The sequence below is a fragment of the Dermacentor albipictus genome, chromosome 1 (assembly GCF_038994185.2).
Source record: "Dermacentor albipictus isolate Rhodes 1998 colony chromosome 1, USDA_Dalb.pri_finalv2, whole genome shotgun sequence".
Lineage (NCBI taxonomy): Eukaryota > Metazoa > Arthropoda > Arachnida > Ixodida > Ixodidae > Dermacentor > Dermacentor albipictus.
Window position 1 is genome coordinate 493,944,578 of NC_091821.1, and position 17,537 is coordinate 493,962,114.

A 17,537-nucleotide genomic window follows, 5' to 3' on the forward strand; every position below is an offset into this window, starting at 1 on the left:
TACACGAAAAGTGGTTCCGAGGAGCCGGCGAGGCGAGACATCTTCAGACGCTGACTTCTGGCTAGCTATCTCTCTAACGGACTATGCGTCACATCGTACGCTTATTTGTCGTGATGTGTGAGCGTACTGTGAAGCACGCTCAGCCGTATGATCAAAAGAAAGAAAAAGAAAACATCGTGGGAAAACATGCTAAAAAAAAAGCCTCTCCGAATGGTTTGATTGCACAGACTGTATAGGTGCTCGGGATCCGAGATATCCACGGTTCCGTTTGTCATATTGGAGTTACATGGGGTGAACATCGCTAAGAAAAGATTTGCGTGTTCGATATGCAGCATATATCCCCCTAACCTGTGTGCTATAGCCGCGCATCAGAAAGCATACATATATATATATATATATATATATATATATATATATATATATATATATATATATATATATATATATATATATATATATATATATATATATATATATATATATATATACATATATATATATAGGAACCGCTTAATCCAGCCGAGCTCGAGCTACCACGAAAAAGAAGAAGCTGTGTGGCTGATCATGATAATTCATGGTAATTACAGATGAGGAATTTCCACGTTTGTTATCTTCCTTACAGTGCGAATTCCTCATGTGTAATTATCATGAATTATCATTATCATGATCATGATCATGATCATGAAGTGATGATGATGTGTAGACATGAAGAAGGGTCAGTCATGGGTCGCGCTCACACCAATTTCCTCCCACGGTGGAAGCGGCCGCCTGGTCGCGCGACATTATGGTGAAGCAACGCGGCGAGTGTACGGTTTTAAGCGCGATACGTGCGCAGTTTCTGTACCACGGCGACGGTGGTGGGAAGAAATTCCAAGGGGTGAGACGCGGTAAATAACCGGAGATGTCTGCTCAATGATCATGTAGGGGACTATAAAGCGACTGGCGAATTTTTCGCATAAACCGGGAACGTGCACAGGAGTCCATAGAACTTCGTCACCAAGGGAACAAGTGACAACACGGCGAGTCGAGTCATAGCGATGCTTCCGCTCATTCTGAGCGATGTCGGTGTTATTGCGTGCTCGATGACGGCAGTCTTCGAGGCAAGACGAAAATTGTTCTGAGAAGGGCGTTGCCGAGGACACGGAAGCCGTAAGGAACGAAGCGTCCAGGACGAAACTTGGTTAGCGGCCATAGACGAGAAAAATGGAGAAAAGCCGGTGGTGTGTTGTACAGCCCTATTGTAAGCAAATGTCACAAACGGCACGATTAAATCCCAGTTGGTGTGGTCGGGGTTCATGTACATAGCAGTCATATCCGATAGCGTACGATGGAAATGCTATCTCAAGCCGTTGGTTTGTGAGTGGTAACTCGAAGTGGTCTTGTGAACGGTGTTGGAGGCGCGCAGAACTTCGGTAAGAAGAGACGAAAGGAAGGCTTTGCCAGGAGAACGCGTGGAACTCCGGAACGTAAGAGGATGCTGCGTAGAAAGAAATCGGCAACTTCAGCGGCACTCTCAGGTTGTATACAGGCTGTCCCGGCGTAGCGTGTAAGATGGTCGACGGTCGTAACAATCCAGCGATTGTCATTGGAGGTCTTGGGAAGAGGACCGTACAAGCCTATTCCGACGATCTCGTAAGGCGAAGCGGGATAAGGAAGAGGTTGCAAAAGACCAGAAGGACGAGTCGTAGGTCGTCTGCGGCGTTGACAAAGAGCGCGTGATGCGACGTAGCTGGCTAGAGCAGAAGAGAGGCCAGGCCAAGAGCACCGACTTCGCATTCTGTCGTATGTCTTGTGGTATCCGAGGTGATCTGCCATGGGAACATCATGAAAGACATCAAGCACCTCACGTTGCAGAGAACATGGTATGATGAGTACCCATTTGTTGCCATCGACGTGATAAATATAGCGATGCAAAGCGCCATCGTGAATATTGAATTGTTTAATTTGTCGCCAGAGTCGGGCCTTCGGAGGTGAAATAGAGCCTTGCATGCGGTCGAGAATAGTTCGGCAGTATGGGTCGGCACGTTCGTGGTAAACAAGGACAGATTGATGATTCGGTTTCAGCCAGTCGAGTGTCGAGACGGACAAGGATGATGTAGTGTGCTCGGGCTGTACATCAGTGCGATTAGGCGACGCTGAGTCATTATTGCTCCTCAAAGGGCAACGACATAGAGCATCTGCGTCTTTGCGACTTTTGCCAGACCTATAGGTAACATCGAAATCATACTCTTGTAAACGGATCACCCAGCAACCAAGGCGACCCGACAGGTTCTTGAGCGACCATAGCCAGTAGAGTGCGTTATGGTCGGTGACCATGACTATAATGTGACGGCCGTGGAGCTAAGGCCGAAACATGTGCACTGCCCAAACAGCAAGGCACTCTTGTTCGGTGATGGTGTACTTTTTCTGAGCCGCAGTCAGCGTCCGACTGACGTAAGCAACGACTCGTTCACGCAAGGTGGGGTCACGTTGCAGGAGAACGGCACCGAGACCATGACTGCTGGCGTCAGTGTGAATGATAGTAGCTGCACTTTGGTCAAAAGTAGCACAGAGCTGGGTCGGCCGTCAAGGCCTGTTTGAGCATCAAAAAAGGCACTTTCACAATCGGCGGACCAAACGAAAGGGCGCGTTATTTGAGAGGAGTTGATGGAGCGGAGACGCAAGCGCAGCGAAGTTGCGTATGAAGCGCTGGAAGTACGAAGGCAGTCCGAGAAAACTGAGCAGGTGTTTTGGCCGCAGAGGACGAGGAAACTCAAGGAGGGCGGATTGTTTCTGTAGGTACGGTCAAATGCCATCTTTGCTGACTAAGTGCCCCAGAACTATGATAGTCTTTCCTGCGAAAGTACATTTTTCTTGGGTTGGAGCTGTAGGCTAGCGTATTCGAGGCAGGTTAGCACTTGTTCAAGACGCTGCAGATGTTCTGGGGATGTGGTTAATAACACTACGATGTCGTCGAGATAGCAAAGGCAAGTCTTCCATTTTGAAACGCGTAGGACCATTATCTATCATGCGTTCGAATGTGGCAGGTGCATTGCAGAGCCCAAGGGGTATCACATTAAACTCGTATAACCCATTTGAACTGGCAAAAACGGTTTTGTCCTTGTCGGACTCTACACCAGTATTTGCCAGTAGCCGGACCTAAGATCAAGACTAGAAAAGTAATCGGCACCCTGTAAGGAATCTAGTGCGTCGTCAATCCGTAGCAAAGTGAAAAGATCCTTGCGCGTGATTTTGTTCAGGACATGGTAATCGACTTAAAAACACACTGAACCATCTTTCTTCTGCAGTAGAACAACTGGAGAGGACCAGGGGCTCGAGGGAGGTCGTACTATATTCCGTCGAAGCATGTCCGATACATTTTCTTCGATAATTTCGCGCTCCTTATGAGACATGTGATATGGCCACCGGTGAACAATGCGGGAGCCGTCAGTGTGTATGCGATGAGTCACAGCCGCCGCCATACCGAGGGCTGGCGAATTGATGTCGAACAAGGAACGGTGTTTTTTCTAATAGTGCGAGCAGATCGCGACTCTGGGCAGGGGTCATGTCAGGGCTTACGGTTGCCGACAGCGGTGTGGAAGAAGCAGGGAGTGGCGACGATGTTGACTCTGGTAGCACAGTCGAAAGGGCAACAACTGCATTAGGCTGTAAATTATTAAGGGAAAATGCGATATCGACTCAATCGTAGCAATCGCGCTGCAAAGGAAACCCATAGGGGTTCCTCGAAAGAAAAGCCTCGCAGTTGAAGAAAGGCGGTGGTCCCGTGTTCGAGTCCCGGACCAGGACGAATTTTTCTTCAACTGCCAGGCTTTTCTTTCGAGTAACCTGCATGAGTTTCCTTTGTAGCAATTGCTACGATTGAGTGGATGTCGCATTGTCCCTTAATTTATTACTTCTCTCCACCTTGCGGGTTTCCGCAGTACTAGTACGTGCATTAGGCTGTGTATCAACAGCGCAAGTGACACTTGACCCACGGGGTAGCAGTCAAGGTTCGGTAGTTTGGTTTAACGCGTTGAGGAATGCAGATCCATGAGAGAAGGGAGCAAGACCAGGAGTAGTAAGAGTTCCTCTAGATAGCGTATGACCGTAGGGAAGAATGAGGAATTCACTATCCCTGGAATCGACACTTACAATTTCTTCTCTTGATGGCCAAAGAACATATAATCGGAGGACGTGACGATGCGCATGCGTTCTTCATAAATAGGAAGAGGGTAACCGGTGGCATTCAGGTGTACGAGTCGCACACGAAAAGAGATAGCAGCGGGCGCCTAAGACAAGAAATCCCATCCTAAAATAACTTCGTGGGGACACTCGGGAAACACAGCAAAAACAATGTGATGACGTATTCTGTCAATGAATAATCGAACGGTACATTGTACGATGGGACGGAGAACAGCGTTGGTCGCTGCACGAAGCGACGGACCGCAATAAGGCGTCATCGCTTTCCGCAGGCGGGAACAAAAGTCTGCCCGAATAATCGAAATGGCGGCACCTCTGTCAATGAGAGCTTCGACGGGAACACCTTCCGCAACCACTGACAACAAGTTCGGTGGTCGTTCTGGAGGATATGTAAGCTGTCCGGGGGACGCAGTTTCCCCTCCTAAAACTGCGCATCAGGGAGTTTTCCGAGTGAGCGTTGGAGACATGAGGAGCAGGTCGGAGCGGTGATACGGAACGAGGACGTGGAGAAGGCGACCTGAGGCGAGATTCTCGAGAATTCAAAGGCGTGTTGGTAGGGTACGGAGGAGAGGGTGATCGGTGAAAAGAAGAGCGGTAGGAAGTTCTCTGAGAGCCCGTTGCTGGACGGACGCCTATTCGCTTTTCGGATATATAACCACGTTGCTCAGCCTGTGGACGCCGTCGACAGAACCGGGAGATATGCCCGCGGTAGCCACAGTAGTAGCAAATGGGTTGAACAGGAAGCAGAGCGGAGCGGTAAGGCTGAACACGCACTGGTGGCGAGAATGAAGCCACAGGGACATAGTGGTCCATTTGTTCAGGGGCCGCGGTGACCGGAGAGAGCATCGCGACGTCGGCGCATGTTGGCACCGAAGGAGTGCAGGGGCCGTCGGAGAACGTTAGACGCGACGCAGAGGCGACGCGACCTCTTGCTTGATCATGTTGCGTAAGCCGGGCGGCGCCAGGTTCTGGCGCACAGGAAGAGCACCGCCCGTGAAGTTCCTCCCGAACGATATCAGGTAAGATCATGCGCAATTCTACTGCTGAAGCCAACCGAAGTTCTGTGTTATCCGTGCGTAGCCGTAGAGATTGAAGTTCCTCTAGGCTCCGGCAAGTGGCTATTACATCGTGGATGCTAGCAGGATTTTGTGTGGCGAGTGCATTAAAGGCGACGATATTTATGCCTTTAATAACATGCCGCATGCGGTCGGTCTGGGACATGGTGGCGTTGACACGTTTGCACAAAGCTAGCAAATCCTCCGTGTAGGATATGTACGATTCCCCCAGGAACTGGATGCGCTCACCGAGCTTCTTCTTCGCGACCTCAGTGCGGACAGCGGAAGCGCCGAAGATCTGACGAAGTAGCGGCGTGAACGTTTCCCAGTCTCATCAGGCTGATAGTTCCAAAACCAGGTTTTCGCGACATTAGTGAGGTAGAAGGGGACATTGTGCAACTTCTGTGAATTATCCCACTGATTGAAGTCGCTTGCCAGGTTCTAGTTTTAGAGCCATTACTCGACATCGTCTCCCCGCAGACCAGCGAAGACTGGTGGGTCACGGCGGCTGTTGTGGACGGCCACGACGGATGGCGAAGGTTGTGCTGGAGTGGTAGTATCGGACGTGCTCGGATTGTCTGGAGCAAGCATGGCAATAGGTGGTATGCGGCGATCCGAGCGGAGCTCCAGTGAGAAGGGCGAGAGGACGCGGGGAGCGAAAGCACCTTCCACCGCTTATAAGGAACCATTTAAACCATCCGAGCTCGAGCAACGACGAAAAAGAACAAGCTGTGCGGCTGATTATGATAATTACAGATAAGAAATTTGTACAAGTGATGATGTGTAGAGATGAAAAAGAGTCAGTCATGCATCGTGCTCAGTGTATGTATGTATGTATGTATGTATGCATGTATGTATGTATGTATGTATGTATGTATGTATGTATGTATGTATATATATATATATATATATATATATATATATATATATATATATATATATATATATATATATATATATATATATATAGCCGCGCCTGTACCGCATTGAAGAAAAGGACAATGCGAGTGTGCACGAGCGTATCTGTACATGCGCCGTGAAGAAGTCGCGATTCCACTCATATTTAAAACGGCGACGTGCTACTGTGCCTCCTGCTCTACAACCCCTGTTTGGATGTTGCGACAATATATATACATACATTAGTGAAACAGACATAAGAGGAAAAACACTTCACTGTGCTGATCTATTCGCTCTGCGCCATATACCACATTTTTTTCCCTACGGCGCGCTGCTGCGCGCGGGCGGGTTTCCCTGCCTTTCACATTCATTTGAGATCGTTTACGGGCATAGGACGTAAGCTTTCTGTATAACGGTTGTGTTTTTTCATTTCGCTCCACTTTCGGACATTCGCAGTGGCGCAAGCCAGCGTGCACGCACACGAGTCGGCGCATGATCTTGAGCAGGTTCTTGGCGACCAGTGCCCGAACCCGGGTGACGGAGCGCACCGATGCCCAGTTCTTCCAAGTCAACATGGCGTCCGGAATGGTGGCCAGCTTCACCTCGAGTGGCTGCACCGGCTGCGGAGGCGGCGAAGGGTCCTTGTCGTCGGGGAAGTCCAGGCGGCGGCACACCTGCCGGACGGAAGGCTGTACGTGAGCTGCACCTTCTCCGCCGCCAAAAGCAGAGAGAACTCGCGTTCGGCGCTGCCACGCGCTATATGCTGCAAATCTACGCGCTTTTACGGCGCTTTGTGACGAACAGCTGGCAATTCTAGTTGGCTCATTTTGGGCTCTGTTGTTTGGGCTGGCTCATCACGTTCAGCCGCTCTGCTTCCGCAGTAACGCTGACATCTCGGCTACTCCCCAGCTCCACCTCACGTGCTAATCTTGAGGCTGTCCGAGTTGTTTCGTGAGTCGCGGGGTATGGTAACTCGCTCTTGTCAACGCTAGATGCCGTAAGCTTAACTGGTTGAGGTTGTTGGTTTTCTATCAAGCGACGGTATGCTTCTCTGTTCCGTCATTTCATGTATTCATAAGTCAACCCTTATGTATATAAGGACGCGTGTCAGCAAAATTAGAAGTTTTGCCCATTTGCGAAGCATTGAAAGCAATTGCATGGTTTAGCGCCGTGTTCGAGCTCCTCACGCGGTGTTTTAGCATACGCGAAGGCAATATACGGCGACGCAGCCCATTAGACATCTGCTACCTAGCAGCAGGAACAGTGACCTAGCATCGCGCTTATAGAGGGCGCACGACACGAGACCGACTGAAAAGCACCGTCCATGCCCGAAAGGTGGCTTGGCTGTCTGCTCTGCTCAGACCAGTGCGTGCGTCACGGCGAGGATTTACGGACGCAGCTGTTCAGCAGAAACGTTATCGCGTACGCGCACAAGGCTCACGCCAGCAGCGCCGCTTTTGCAGCCAAACCCGCTGCGCACCTCTCGAGACCGTCCGAGCTTTTCCATATACGCATCAGCGTCCGTATGGTGACTGCACGGCGGTGCCTGGAGTGCGCCTTAAGTGTCCCGTAGTTTCAGTAAAAAAACAATCATTACGCGCTTTCATCGGAATTATTGCTGGCCTAACACGGTTGTTACTAAATAAAGCTCCTGTGTTCGCCTGATCCTTCTCGTTCATTGCATAGCGAGAGTCTCAACTTGAGAAGCCTCGATGCGGTGAGGCAGAGGTAAAGGTTGAATAACCAAGTGGCCTGCTGGCAAAATCACGTATTACAGAACGCCCGTGGACAACTGAATGTTCGACACCCTCCGGCACAAACGGTACTCACAATTTCAGGTCGCACGTGTATATCTGGTATGCATCAGAACTTGAAAAGTGAACGTGAGGAAAGCCGTTGGCAGGGCACCACACACGTTACGAGAGCCACAGTTATTCGATCCCTCCGGTGGTAACTCGTCAGTACTTCGACCCTTGTTTTCCTTTTTCTTGATTGGGTATATTAGAATTCACGCAAAGGTAACCCTTTACTTGGATGGACATTTTAGTAAAATAAAGAATAGTTTGCCTCAGAGGAAAGCTTAGAGGGTTACCAACGGAAATGTGGTTTGACACGTGTTAGCAAATTATCCTTTCACAATACCAGAAGTGCAACTCTTACTGCCAGAACATTCTTGGAAAGCCAAAAAAAAATGAGGCAATAACAAAAGAAGGTGAGCGACGCCCCCAGGAAATTCCCGCCCTAGCTCACCGTAACGTGATGAACTCTGACGCTGTCTCCTCCGATCTAGTTAAATATTTACCGGCCAATATAGCTGACATCATATTCTAAAAGAGAGAAACACTGAACATAGGAAGATTCAAGAACTTTTACTGAACCACGATGGCCGGAATACGACATAATACTTTGCAATCCGTCACGTCACACTAATGCCCAGGCCCCAGGGCTTCAGCGCAAATTTCAAAATTGTAACTCAGAGCGCTTTTTTCTCTTCTAATATTCAACCTGTTACGGCGGAATCAACGATTACACACTTTTAAAGAAATGTTTTATCAATCTCAGCTGATTTGGCTTTAGTGTCCCTCCAAATACTTTCCTTCGCTTCATTGTCTCTCGACTTCACGGGTTCTTTACTTGGCTAAAAGCAAGAGTCCCTCGGATTCTTTTCTCCCGCGAGGGAAGAGCGAGAATCGGGAAGCGTGGTGCTGCACATCCTGCACAGCGACAGTGCGAGAGCTCACCTTGAGGTAGGCGTCGGACAGCGTGCCCGGTCCGTACAAGCTGATTAGCTCCTCAGGCGGCTTCTCGCACCAGATCTTGGCGTTGCGCATGATTCCCACCTGCGCGAACAGTTGGATCGACATCATCCGACGCTCACTCACAAATCGAACTCGAAAAGGTTTAAGGCGTTTGCACCCGCGTGCTCGAGATAGGTGGCCATGTATACTCGCGTTGCTAACTTTGGTTTCGCGCCCTTCGTTATCGTGTTCTGAGCCTGTCAGTGAAGTGTTCTTTTTTTCGGGGCAGTTTGCATGCAACCACCAACTCAAGCGTTCACGTTGCTCCACAGGAAAAAGAAAATGCTTAAACCTTGTTGTTCCTCAGTCTTCAATCACTACGTATGGGGCAGTTTCCGTGCAAGCACCAACGCACGCGTTCACTTTGCTCCACAGGGAAAAGAAAATGCTTAAACCTTGTTGTTCCTCAGCCTTCAATCACTACGTATGGGGCAGTTTCCGTGCAAGCACCAACGCAAGCGTTGACTTTGCTCCACAGGGAAAAGAAAATGCTTAAACCTTGTTGTTCCTCAGCCTTCAATCACTACGTATGGGGCAATTTCCGTGCAAGCACCAACGCAAGCGTTGACTTTGCTCCACAGGGAAAAGAAAATGCTTAAACCTTGTTGTTCCTCAGCCTTCAATCACTACGTATGGGGCAGTTTCCGTGCAAGCACCAACGCAAGCGTTCACTTTGCTCCACAGGGAAAAGAAAATGCATAAACCTTGTTGTTCCTCAGCCTTCAATCACTACGTATGGGGCAGTTTCCGTGCAAGCACCAACGCAAGCGTTCACTTTGCTCCACAGGGAAAAGAAAATGCTTAAACCTTGTTGTTCCTCAGCCTTCAATCACTACGTATGGGGCAGTTTCCGTGCAAGCACCAACGCAAGCGTTCACTTTGCTCCACAGGGAAAAGAAAATGCTTAAACCTTGTTGTTCCTCAGCCTTCAATCACTACGTATGGGGCAGTTTCCGTGCAAGCACCAACGCAAGCGTTCACTTTGCTCCACAGGGAAAAGAAAATGCTTAAACCTTGTTGTTCCTCAGCCTTCAATCACTACGTATGGGGCAATTTCCGTGCAAGCACCAACGCAAGCGTTGACTTTGCTCCACAGGGAAAAGAAAATGCTTAAACCTTGTTGTTCCTCAGTCTTCAATCACTACGTATGGGGCCGTTTCCGTGCAAGCACCAACGCACGCGTTCACTTTGCTCCACAGGGAAAAGAAAATGCTTAAACCTTGTTGTTCCTCAGCCTTCAATCACTACGTATGGGGCAATTTCCGTGCAAGCACCAACGCAAGCGTTCACTTTGCTCCACAGGGAAAAGAAAATGCTTAAACCTTGTTGTTCCTCAGCCTTCAATCACTACGTATGGGGCAATTTCCGTGCAAGCACCAACGCAAGCGTTGACTTTGCTCCACAGGGAAAATAAAATGCTTAAACCTTATTGTTCCTCAGTCTTCAATCACTACGTATGGGGCCGTTTCCGTGCAAGCACCAACGCACGCGTTCACTTTGCTCCACAGGGAAAAGAAAATGCTTAAACCTTGTTGTTCCTCAGCCTTCAATCACTACGTATGGGGCAATTTCCGTGCAAGCACCAACGCAAGCGTTGACTTTGCTCCACAGGGAAAAGAAAATGCTTAAACCTTGTTGTTCCTCAGTCTTCAATCACTACGTATGGGGCCGTTTCCGTGCAAGCACCAACGCACGCGTTCACTTTGCTCCACAGGGAAAAGAAAATGCTTAAACCTTGTTGTTCCTCAGCCTTCAATCACTACGTATGGGGCAGTTTCCGTGCAAGCACCAACGCAAGCGTTCACTTTGCTCCACAGGGAAAAGAAAATGCTTAAACCTTGTTGTTCCTCAGCCTTCAATCACTACGTATGGGGCAGTTTCCGTGCAAGCACCAACGCAAGCGTTCACTTTGCTCCACAGGGAAAAGAAAATGCTTAAACCTTGTTGTTCCTCAGCCTTCAATCACTACGTATGGGGCAGTTTCCGTGCAAGCACCAACGCAAGCGTTCACTTTGCTCCACAGGGAAAAGAAAATGCTTAAACCTTGTTGTTCCTCAGCCTTCAATCACTACGTATGGGGCAATTTCCGTGCAAGCACCAACGCAAGCGTTGACTTTGCTCCACAGGGAAAAGAAAATGCTTAAACCTTGTTGTTCCTCAGTCTTCAATCACTACGTATGGGGCCGTTTCCGTGCAAGCACCAACGCACGCGTTCACTTTGCTCCACAGGGAAAAGAAAATGCTTAAACCTTGTTGTTCCTCAGCCTTCAATCACTACGTATGGGGCAATTTCCGTGCAAGCACCAACGCAAGCGTTCACTTTGCTCCACAGGGAAAAGAAAATGCTTAAACCTTGTTGTTCCTCAGCCTTCAATCACTACGTATGGGGCAGTTTCCGTGCAAGCACCAACGCAAGCGTTCACTTTGCTCCACAGGGAAAAGAAAATGCTTAAACCTTGTTGTTCCTCAGCCTTCAATCACTACGTATGGGGCAGTTTCCGTGCAAGCACCAACGCACGCGTTCACTTTGCTCCACAGGGAAAAGAAAATGCTTAAACCTTGTTGTTCCTCAGTCTTCAATCACTACGTATGGGGCCGTTTCCGTGCAAGCACCAACGCAAGCGTTGACTTTGCTCCACAGGGAAAAGAAAATGCTTAAACCTTGTTGTTCCTCAGCCTTCAATCACTACGTATGGGGCAGTTTCCGTGCAAGCACCAACGCAAGCGTTCACTTTGCTCCACAGGGAAAAGAAAATGCTTAAACCTTGTTGTTCCTCAGCCTTCAATCACTACGTATGGGGCAGTTTCCGTGCAAGCACCAACGCAAGCGTTCACTTTGCTCCACAGGGAAAAGAAAATGCTTAAACCTTGTTGTTCCTCAGCCTTCAATCACTACGTATGGGGCAGATTCCGTGCAAGCACCAACGCACGCGTTGACTTTGCTCCACAGGGAAAAGAAAATGCTTAAACCTTGTTGTTCCTCAGTCTTCAATCACTACGTATGGGGCAGTTTCCGTGCAAGCACCAACGCACGCGTTCACTTTGCTCCACAGGGAAAAGAAAATGCTTAAACCTTGTTGTTCCTCAGTCTTCAATCACTACGTATGGGGCCGTTTCCGTGCAAGCACCAACGCACGCGTTCACTTTGCTCCAGAGGGAAAAGAAAATGCTTAAACCTTGTTGTTCCTCAGTCTTCAATCACTACGTATGGGGCAGTTTCCGTGCAAGCACCAACGCAAGCGTTCACTTTGCTCCACAGGGAAAAGAAAATGCTTAAACCTTGTTGTTCCTCAGCCTTCAATCACTACGTATGGGGCAATTTCCGTGCAAGCACCAACGCAAGCGTTCACTTTGCTCCACAGGGAAAAGAAAATGCTTAAACCTTGTTGTTCCTCAGCCTTCAATCACTACGTATGGGGCAGTTTCCGTGCAAGCACCAACGCAAGCGTTCACTTTGCTCCACAGGGAAAAGAAAATGCTTAAACCTTGTTGTCCCTCAGCCTTCAATCACTACGTATGGGGCAATTTCCGTGCAAGCACCAACGCAAGCGTTGACTTTGCTCCACAGGGAAAAGAAAATGCTTAAACCTTGTTGTTCCTCAGTCTTCAATCACTACGTATGGGGCCGTTTCCGTGCAAGCACCAACGCAAGCGTTGACTTTGCTCCACAGGGAAAAGAAAATGCTTAAACCTTGTTGTTCCTCAGCCTTCAATCACTACGTATGGGGCAGTTTCCATGCAAGCACCAACGCAAGCGTTGACTTTGCTCCACAGGGAAAAGAAAATGCTTAAACCTTGTTGTTCCTCAGTCTTCAATCACTACGTATGGGGCCGTTTCCGTGCAAGCACCAACGCACGCGTTCGCTTTGCTCCACAGGGAAAAGAAAATGCTTAAACCTTGTTGTTCCTCAGCCTTCAATCACTACGTATGGGGCAGTTTCCGTGCAAGCACCAACGCAAGCGTTCACTTTGCTCCACAGGGAAAAGAAAATGCTTAAACCTTGTTGTTCCTCAGCCTTCAATCACTACGTATGGGGCAGTTTCCGTGCAAGCACCAACGCAAGCGTTCACTTTGCTCCACAGGGAAAAGAAAATGCTTAAACCTTGTTGTTCCTCAACCTTCAATCACTACGTATGGGGCAATTTCCGTGCAAGCACCAACGCAAGCGTTGACTTTGCTCCACGGGGAAAAGAAAATGCTTAAACCTTGTTGTTCCTCAGTCTTCAATCACTACGTATGGGGCCGTTTCCGTGCAAGCACCAACGCACGCGTTCACTTTGCTCCACAGGGAAAAGAAAATGCTTAAACCTTGTTGTTCCTCAGTCTTCAATCACTACGTATGGGGCCGTTTCCGTGCAAGCACCAACGCAAGCGTTGACTTTGCTCCACAGGGAAAAGAAAATGCTTAAACCTTGTTGTTCCTCAGCCTTCAATCACTACGTATGGGGCAGTTTCCGTGCAAGCACCAACGCAAGCGTTCACTTTGCTCCACAGGGAAAAGAAAATGCTTAAACCTTGTTGTTCCTCAGCCTTCAATCACTACGTATGGGGCAGTTTCCGTGCAAGCACCAACGCAAGCGTTCACTTTGCTCCACAGGGAAAAGAAAATGCTTAAACCTTGTTGTTCCTCAGCCTTCAATCACTACGTATGGGGCAGTTTCCGTGCAAGCACCAACGCACGCGTTGACTTTGCTCCACAGGGAAAAGAAAATGCTTAAACCTTGTTGTTCCTCAGTCTTCAATCACTACGTATGGGGCAGTTTCCGTGCAAGCACCAACGCACGCGTTCACTTTGCTCCACAGGGAAAAGAAAATGCTTAAACCTTGTTGTTCCTCAGTCTTCAATCACTACGTATGGGGCCGTTTCCGTGCAAGCACCAACGCACGCGTTCACTTTGCTCCACAGGGAAAAGAAAATGCTTAAACCTTGTTGTTCCTCAGTCTTCAATCACTACGTATGGGGCAGTTTCCGTGCAAGCACCAACGCAAGCGTTCACTTTGCTCCACAGGGAAAAGAAAATGCTTAAACCTTGTTGTTCCTCAGCCTTCAATCACTACGTATGGGGCAATTTCCGTGCAAGCACCAACGCAAGCGTTCACTTTGCTCCACAGGGAAAAGAAAATGCTTAAACCTTGTTGTTCCTCAGCCTTCAATCACTACGTATGGGGCAGTTTCCGTGCAAGCACCAACGCAAGCGTTCACTTTGCTCCACAGGGAAAAGAAAATGCTTGAACCTTGTTGTTCCTCAGCCTTCAATCACTACGTATGGGGCAATTTCCGTGCAAGCACCAACGCAAGCGTTGACTTTGCTCCACAGGGAAAAGAAAATGCTTAAACCTTGTTGTTCCTCAGTCTTCAATCACTACGTATGGGGCCGTTTCCGTGCAAGCACCAACGCAAGCGTTGACTTTGCTCCACAGGGAAAAGAAAATGCTTAAACCTTGTTGTTCCTCAGCCTTCAATCACTACGTATGGGGCAGTTTCCATGCAAGCACCAACGCAAGCGTTGACTTTGCTCCACAGGAAAAGAAAATGCTTAAACCTTGTTGTTCCTCAGTCTTCAATCACTACGTATGGGGCCGTTTCCGTGCAAGCACCAACGCACGCGTTCACTTTGCTCCACAGGGAAAAGAAAATGCTTAAACCTTGTTGTTCCTCAGCCTTCAATCACTACGTATGGGGCAATTTCCGTGCAAGCACCAACGCAAGCGTTCACTTTGCTCCACAGGGAAAAGAAAATGCTTAAACCTTGTTGTTCCTCAGCCTTCAATCACTACGTATGGGGCAGTTTCCGTGCAAGCACCAACGCAAGCGTTCACTTTGCTCCACAGGGAAAAGAAAATGCTTAAACCTTGTTGTTCCTCAGCCTTCAATCACTACGTATGGGGCAGTTTCCGTGCAAGCACCAACGCACGCGTTCACTTTGCTCCACAGGGAAAAGAAAATGCTTAAACCTTGTTGTTCCTCAGTCTTCAATCACTACGTATGGGGCCGTTTCCGTGCAAGCACCAACGCAAGCGTTGACTTTGCTCCACAGGGAAAAGAAAATGCTTAAACCTTGTTGTTCCTCAGCCTTCAATCACTACGTATGGGGCAGTTTCCGTGCAAGCACCAACGCAAGCGTTCACTTTGCTCCACAGGGAAAAGAAAATGCTTAAACCTTGTTGTTCCTCAGCCTTCAATCACTACGTATGGGGCAGTTTCCGTGCAAGCACCAACGCAAGCGTTCACTTTGCTCCACAGGGAAAAGAAAATGCTTAAACCTTGTTGTTCCTCAGCCTTCAATCACTACGTATGGGGCAGTTTCCGTGCAAGCACCAACGCACGCGTTGACTTTGCTCCACAGGGAAAAGAAAATGCTTAAACCTTGTTGTTCCTCAGCCTTCAATCACTACGTATGGGGCAGTTTCCGTGCAAGCACCAACGCACACGTTCACTTTGCTCCACAGGGAAAAGAAAATGCTTAAACCTTGTTGTTCCTCAGTCTTCAATCACTACGTATGGGGCCGTTTCCGTGCAAGCACCAACGCACGCGTTCACTTTGCTCCACAGGGAAAAGAAAATGCTTAAACCTTGTTGTTCCTCAGTCTTCAATCACTACGTATGGGGCAGTTTCTGTGCAAGCACCAACGCAAGCGTTCACTTTGCTCCACAGGGAAAAGAAAATGCTTAAACCTTGTTGTTCCTCAGCCTTCAATCACTACGTATGGGGCAATTTCCGTGCAAGCACCAACGCAAGCGTTCACTTTGCTCCACAGGGAAAAGAAAATGCTTAAACCTTGTTGTTCCTCAGCCTTCAATCACTACGTATGGGGCAGTTTCCGTGCAAGCACCAACGCAAGCGTTCACTTTGCTCCACAGGGAAAAGAAAATGCTTAAACCTTGTTGTTCCTCAGCCTTCAATCACTACGTATGGGGCAATTTCCGTGCAAGCACCAACGCAAGCGTTGACTTTGCTCCACAGGGAAAAGAAAATGCTTAAACCTTGTTGTTCCTCAGTCTTCAATCACTACGTATGGGGCCGTTTCCGTGCAAGCACCAACGCAAGCGTTGACTTTGCTCCACAGGGAAAAGAAAATGCTTAAACCTTGTTGTTCCTCAGCCTTCAATCACTACGTATGGGGCAGTTTCCGTGCAAGCACCAACGCAAGCGTTCACTTTGCTCCACAGGGAAAAGAAAATGCTTAAACCTTGTTGTTCCTCAGCCTTCAATCACTACGTATGGGGCAGTTTCCGTGCAAGCACCAACGCACGCGTTCACTTTGCTCCACAGGGAAAAGAAAATGCTTAAACCTTGTTGTTCCTCAGCCTTCAATCACTACGTATGGGGCAGATTCCGTGCAAGCACCAACGCACGCGTTGACTTTGCTCCACAGGGAAAAGAAAATGCTTAAACCTTGTTGTTCCTCAGTCTTCAATCACTACGTATGGGGCAGTTTCCGTGCAAGCACCAACGCACGCGTTCACTTTGCTCCACAGGGAAAAGAAAATGCTTAAACCTTGTTGTTCCTCAGTCTTCAATCACTACGTATGGGGCCGTTTCCGTGCAAGCACCAACGCACGCGTTCACTTTGCTCCAGAGGGAAAAGAAAATGCTTAAACCTTGTTGTTCCTCAGTCTTCAATCACTACGTATGGGGCAGTTTCCGTGCAAGCACCAACGCAAGCGTTCACTTTGCTCCACAGGGAAAAGAAAATGCTTAAACCTTGTTGTTCCTCAGCCTTCAATCACTACGTATGGGGCAATTTCCGTGCAAGCACCAACGCAAGCGTTCACTTTGCTCCACAGGGAAAAGAAAATGCTTAAACCTTGTTGTTCCTCAGCCTTCAATCACTACGTATGGGGCAGTTTCCGTGCAAGCACCAACGCAAGCGTTCACTTTGCTCCACAGGGAAAAGAAAATGCTTAAACCTTGTTGTCCCTCAGCCTTCAATCACTACGTATGGGGCAATTTCCGTGCAAGCACCAACGCAAGCGTTGACTTTGCTCCACAGGGAAAAGAAAATGCTTAAACCTTGTTGTTCCTCAGTCTTCAATCACTACGTATGGGGCCGTTTCCGTGCAAGCACCAACGCAAGCGTTGACTTTGCTCCACAGGGAAAAGAAAATGCTTAAACCTTGTTGTTCCTCAGCCTTCAATCACTACGTATGGGGCAGTTTCCATGCAAGCACCAACGCAAGCGTTGACTTTGCTCCACAGGGAAAAGAAAATGCTTAAACCTTGTTGTTCCTCAGTCTTCAATCACTACGTATGGGGCCGTTTCCGTGCAAGCACCAACGCACGCGTTCGCTTTGCTCCACAGGGAAAAGAAAATGCTTAAACCTTGTTGTTCCTCAGCCTTCAATCACTACGTATGGGGCAGTTTCCGTGCAAGCACCAACGCAAGCGTTCACTTTGCTCCACAGGGAAAAGAAAATGCTTAAACCTTGTTGTTCCTCAGCCTTCAATCACTACGTATGGGGCAGTTTCCGTGCAAGCACCAACGCAAGCGTTCACTTTGCTCCACAGGGAAAAGAAAATGCTTAAACCTTGTTGTTCCTCAGCCTTCAATCACTACGTATGGGGCAATTTCCGTGCAAGCACCAACGCAAGCGTTGACTTTGCT

The 17,537-nt window shown here is 48.6% G+C and overlaps 1 protein-coding gene across 5 annotated transcripts in view; it reads right to left on the reverse strand.

Annotated features, from left to right (window-relative positions):
- LOC135912549 (ABC transporter G family member 20-like) overlaps positions 1-17,537 on the reverse strand; it is a 157,394-nt gene that overhangs the window by 69,189 nt on the left and 70,668 nt on the right. For all 5 annotated transcript variants that reach the window (XM_065445044.1, XM_065445026.1, XM_065445053.1 and 2 more), the window contains exons 6-7: positions 8,873-8,971; positions 6,612-6,805 (exon numbers count right to left, since the gene is read on the reverse strand). In XM_065445044.1, the coding sequence (XP_065301116.1) occupies positions 6,612-6,805; positions 8,873-8,971 (293 nt within the window). The remainder of the gene's footprint in view (positions 1-6,611; positions 6,806-8,872; positions 8,972-17,537) is intronic.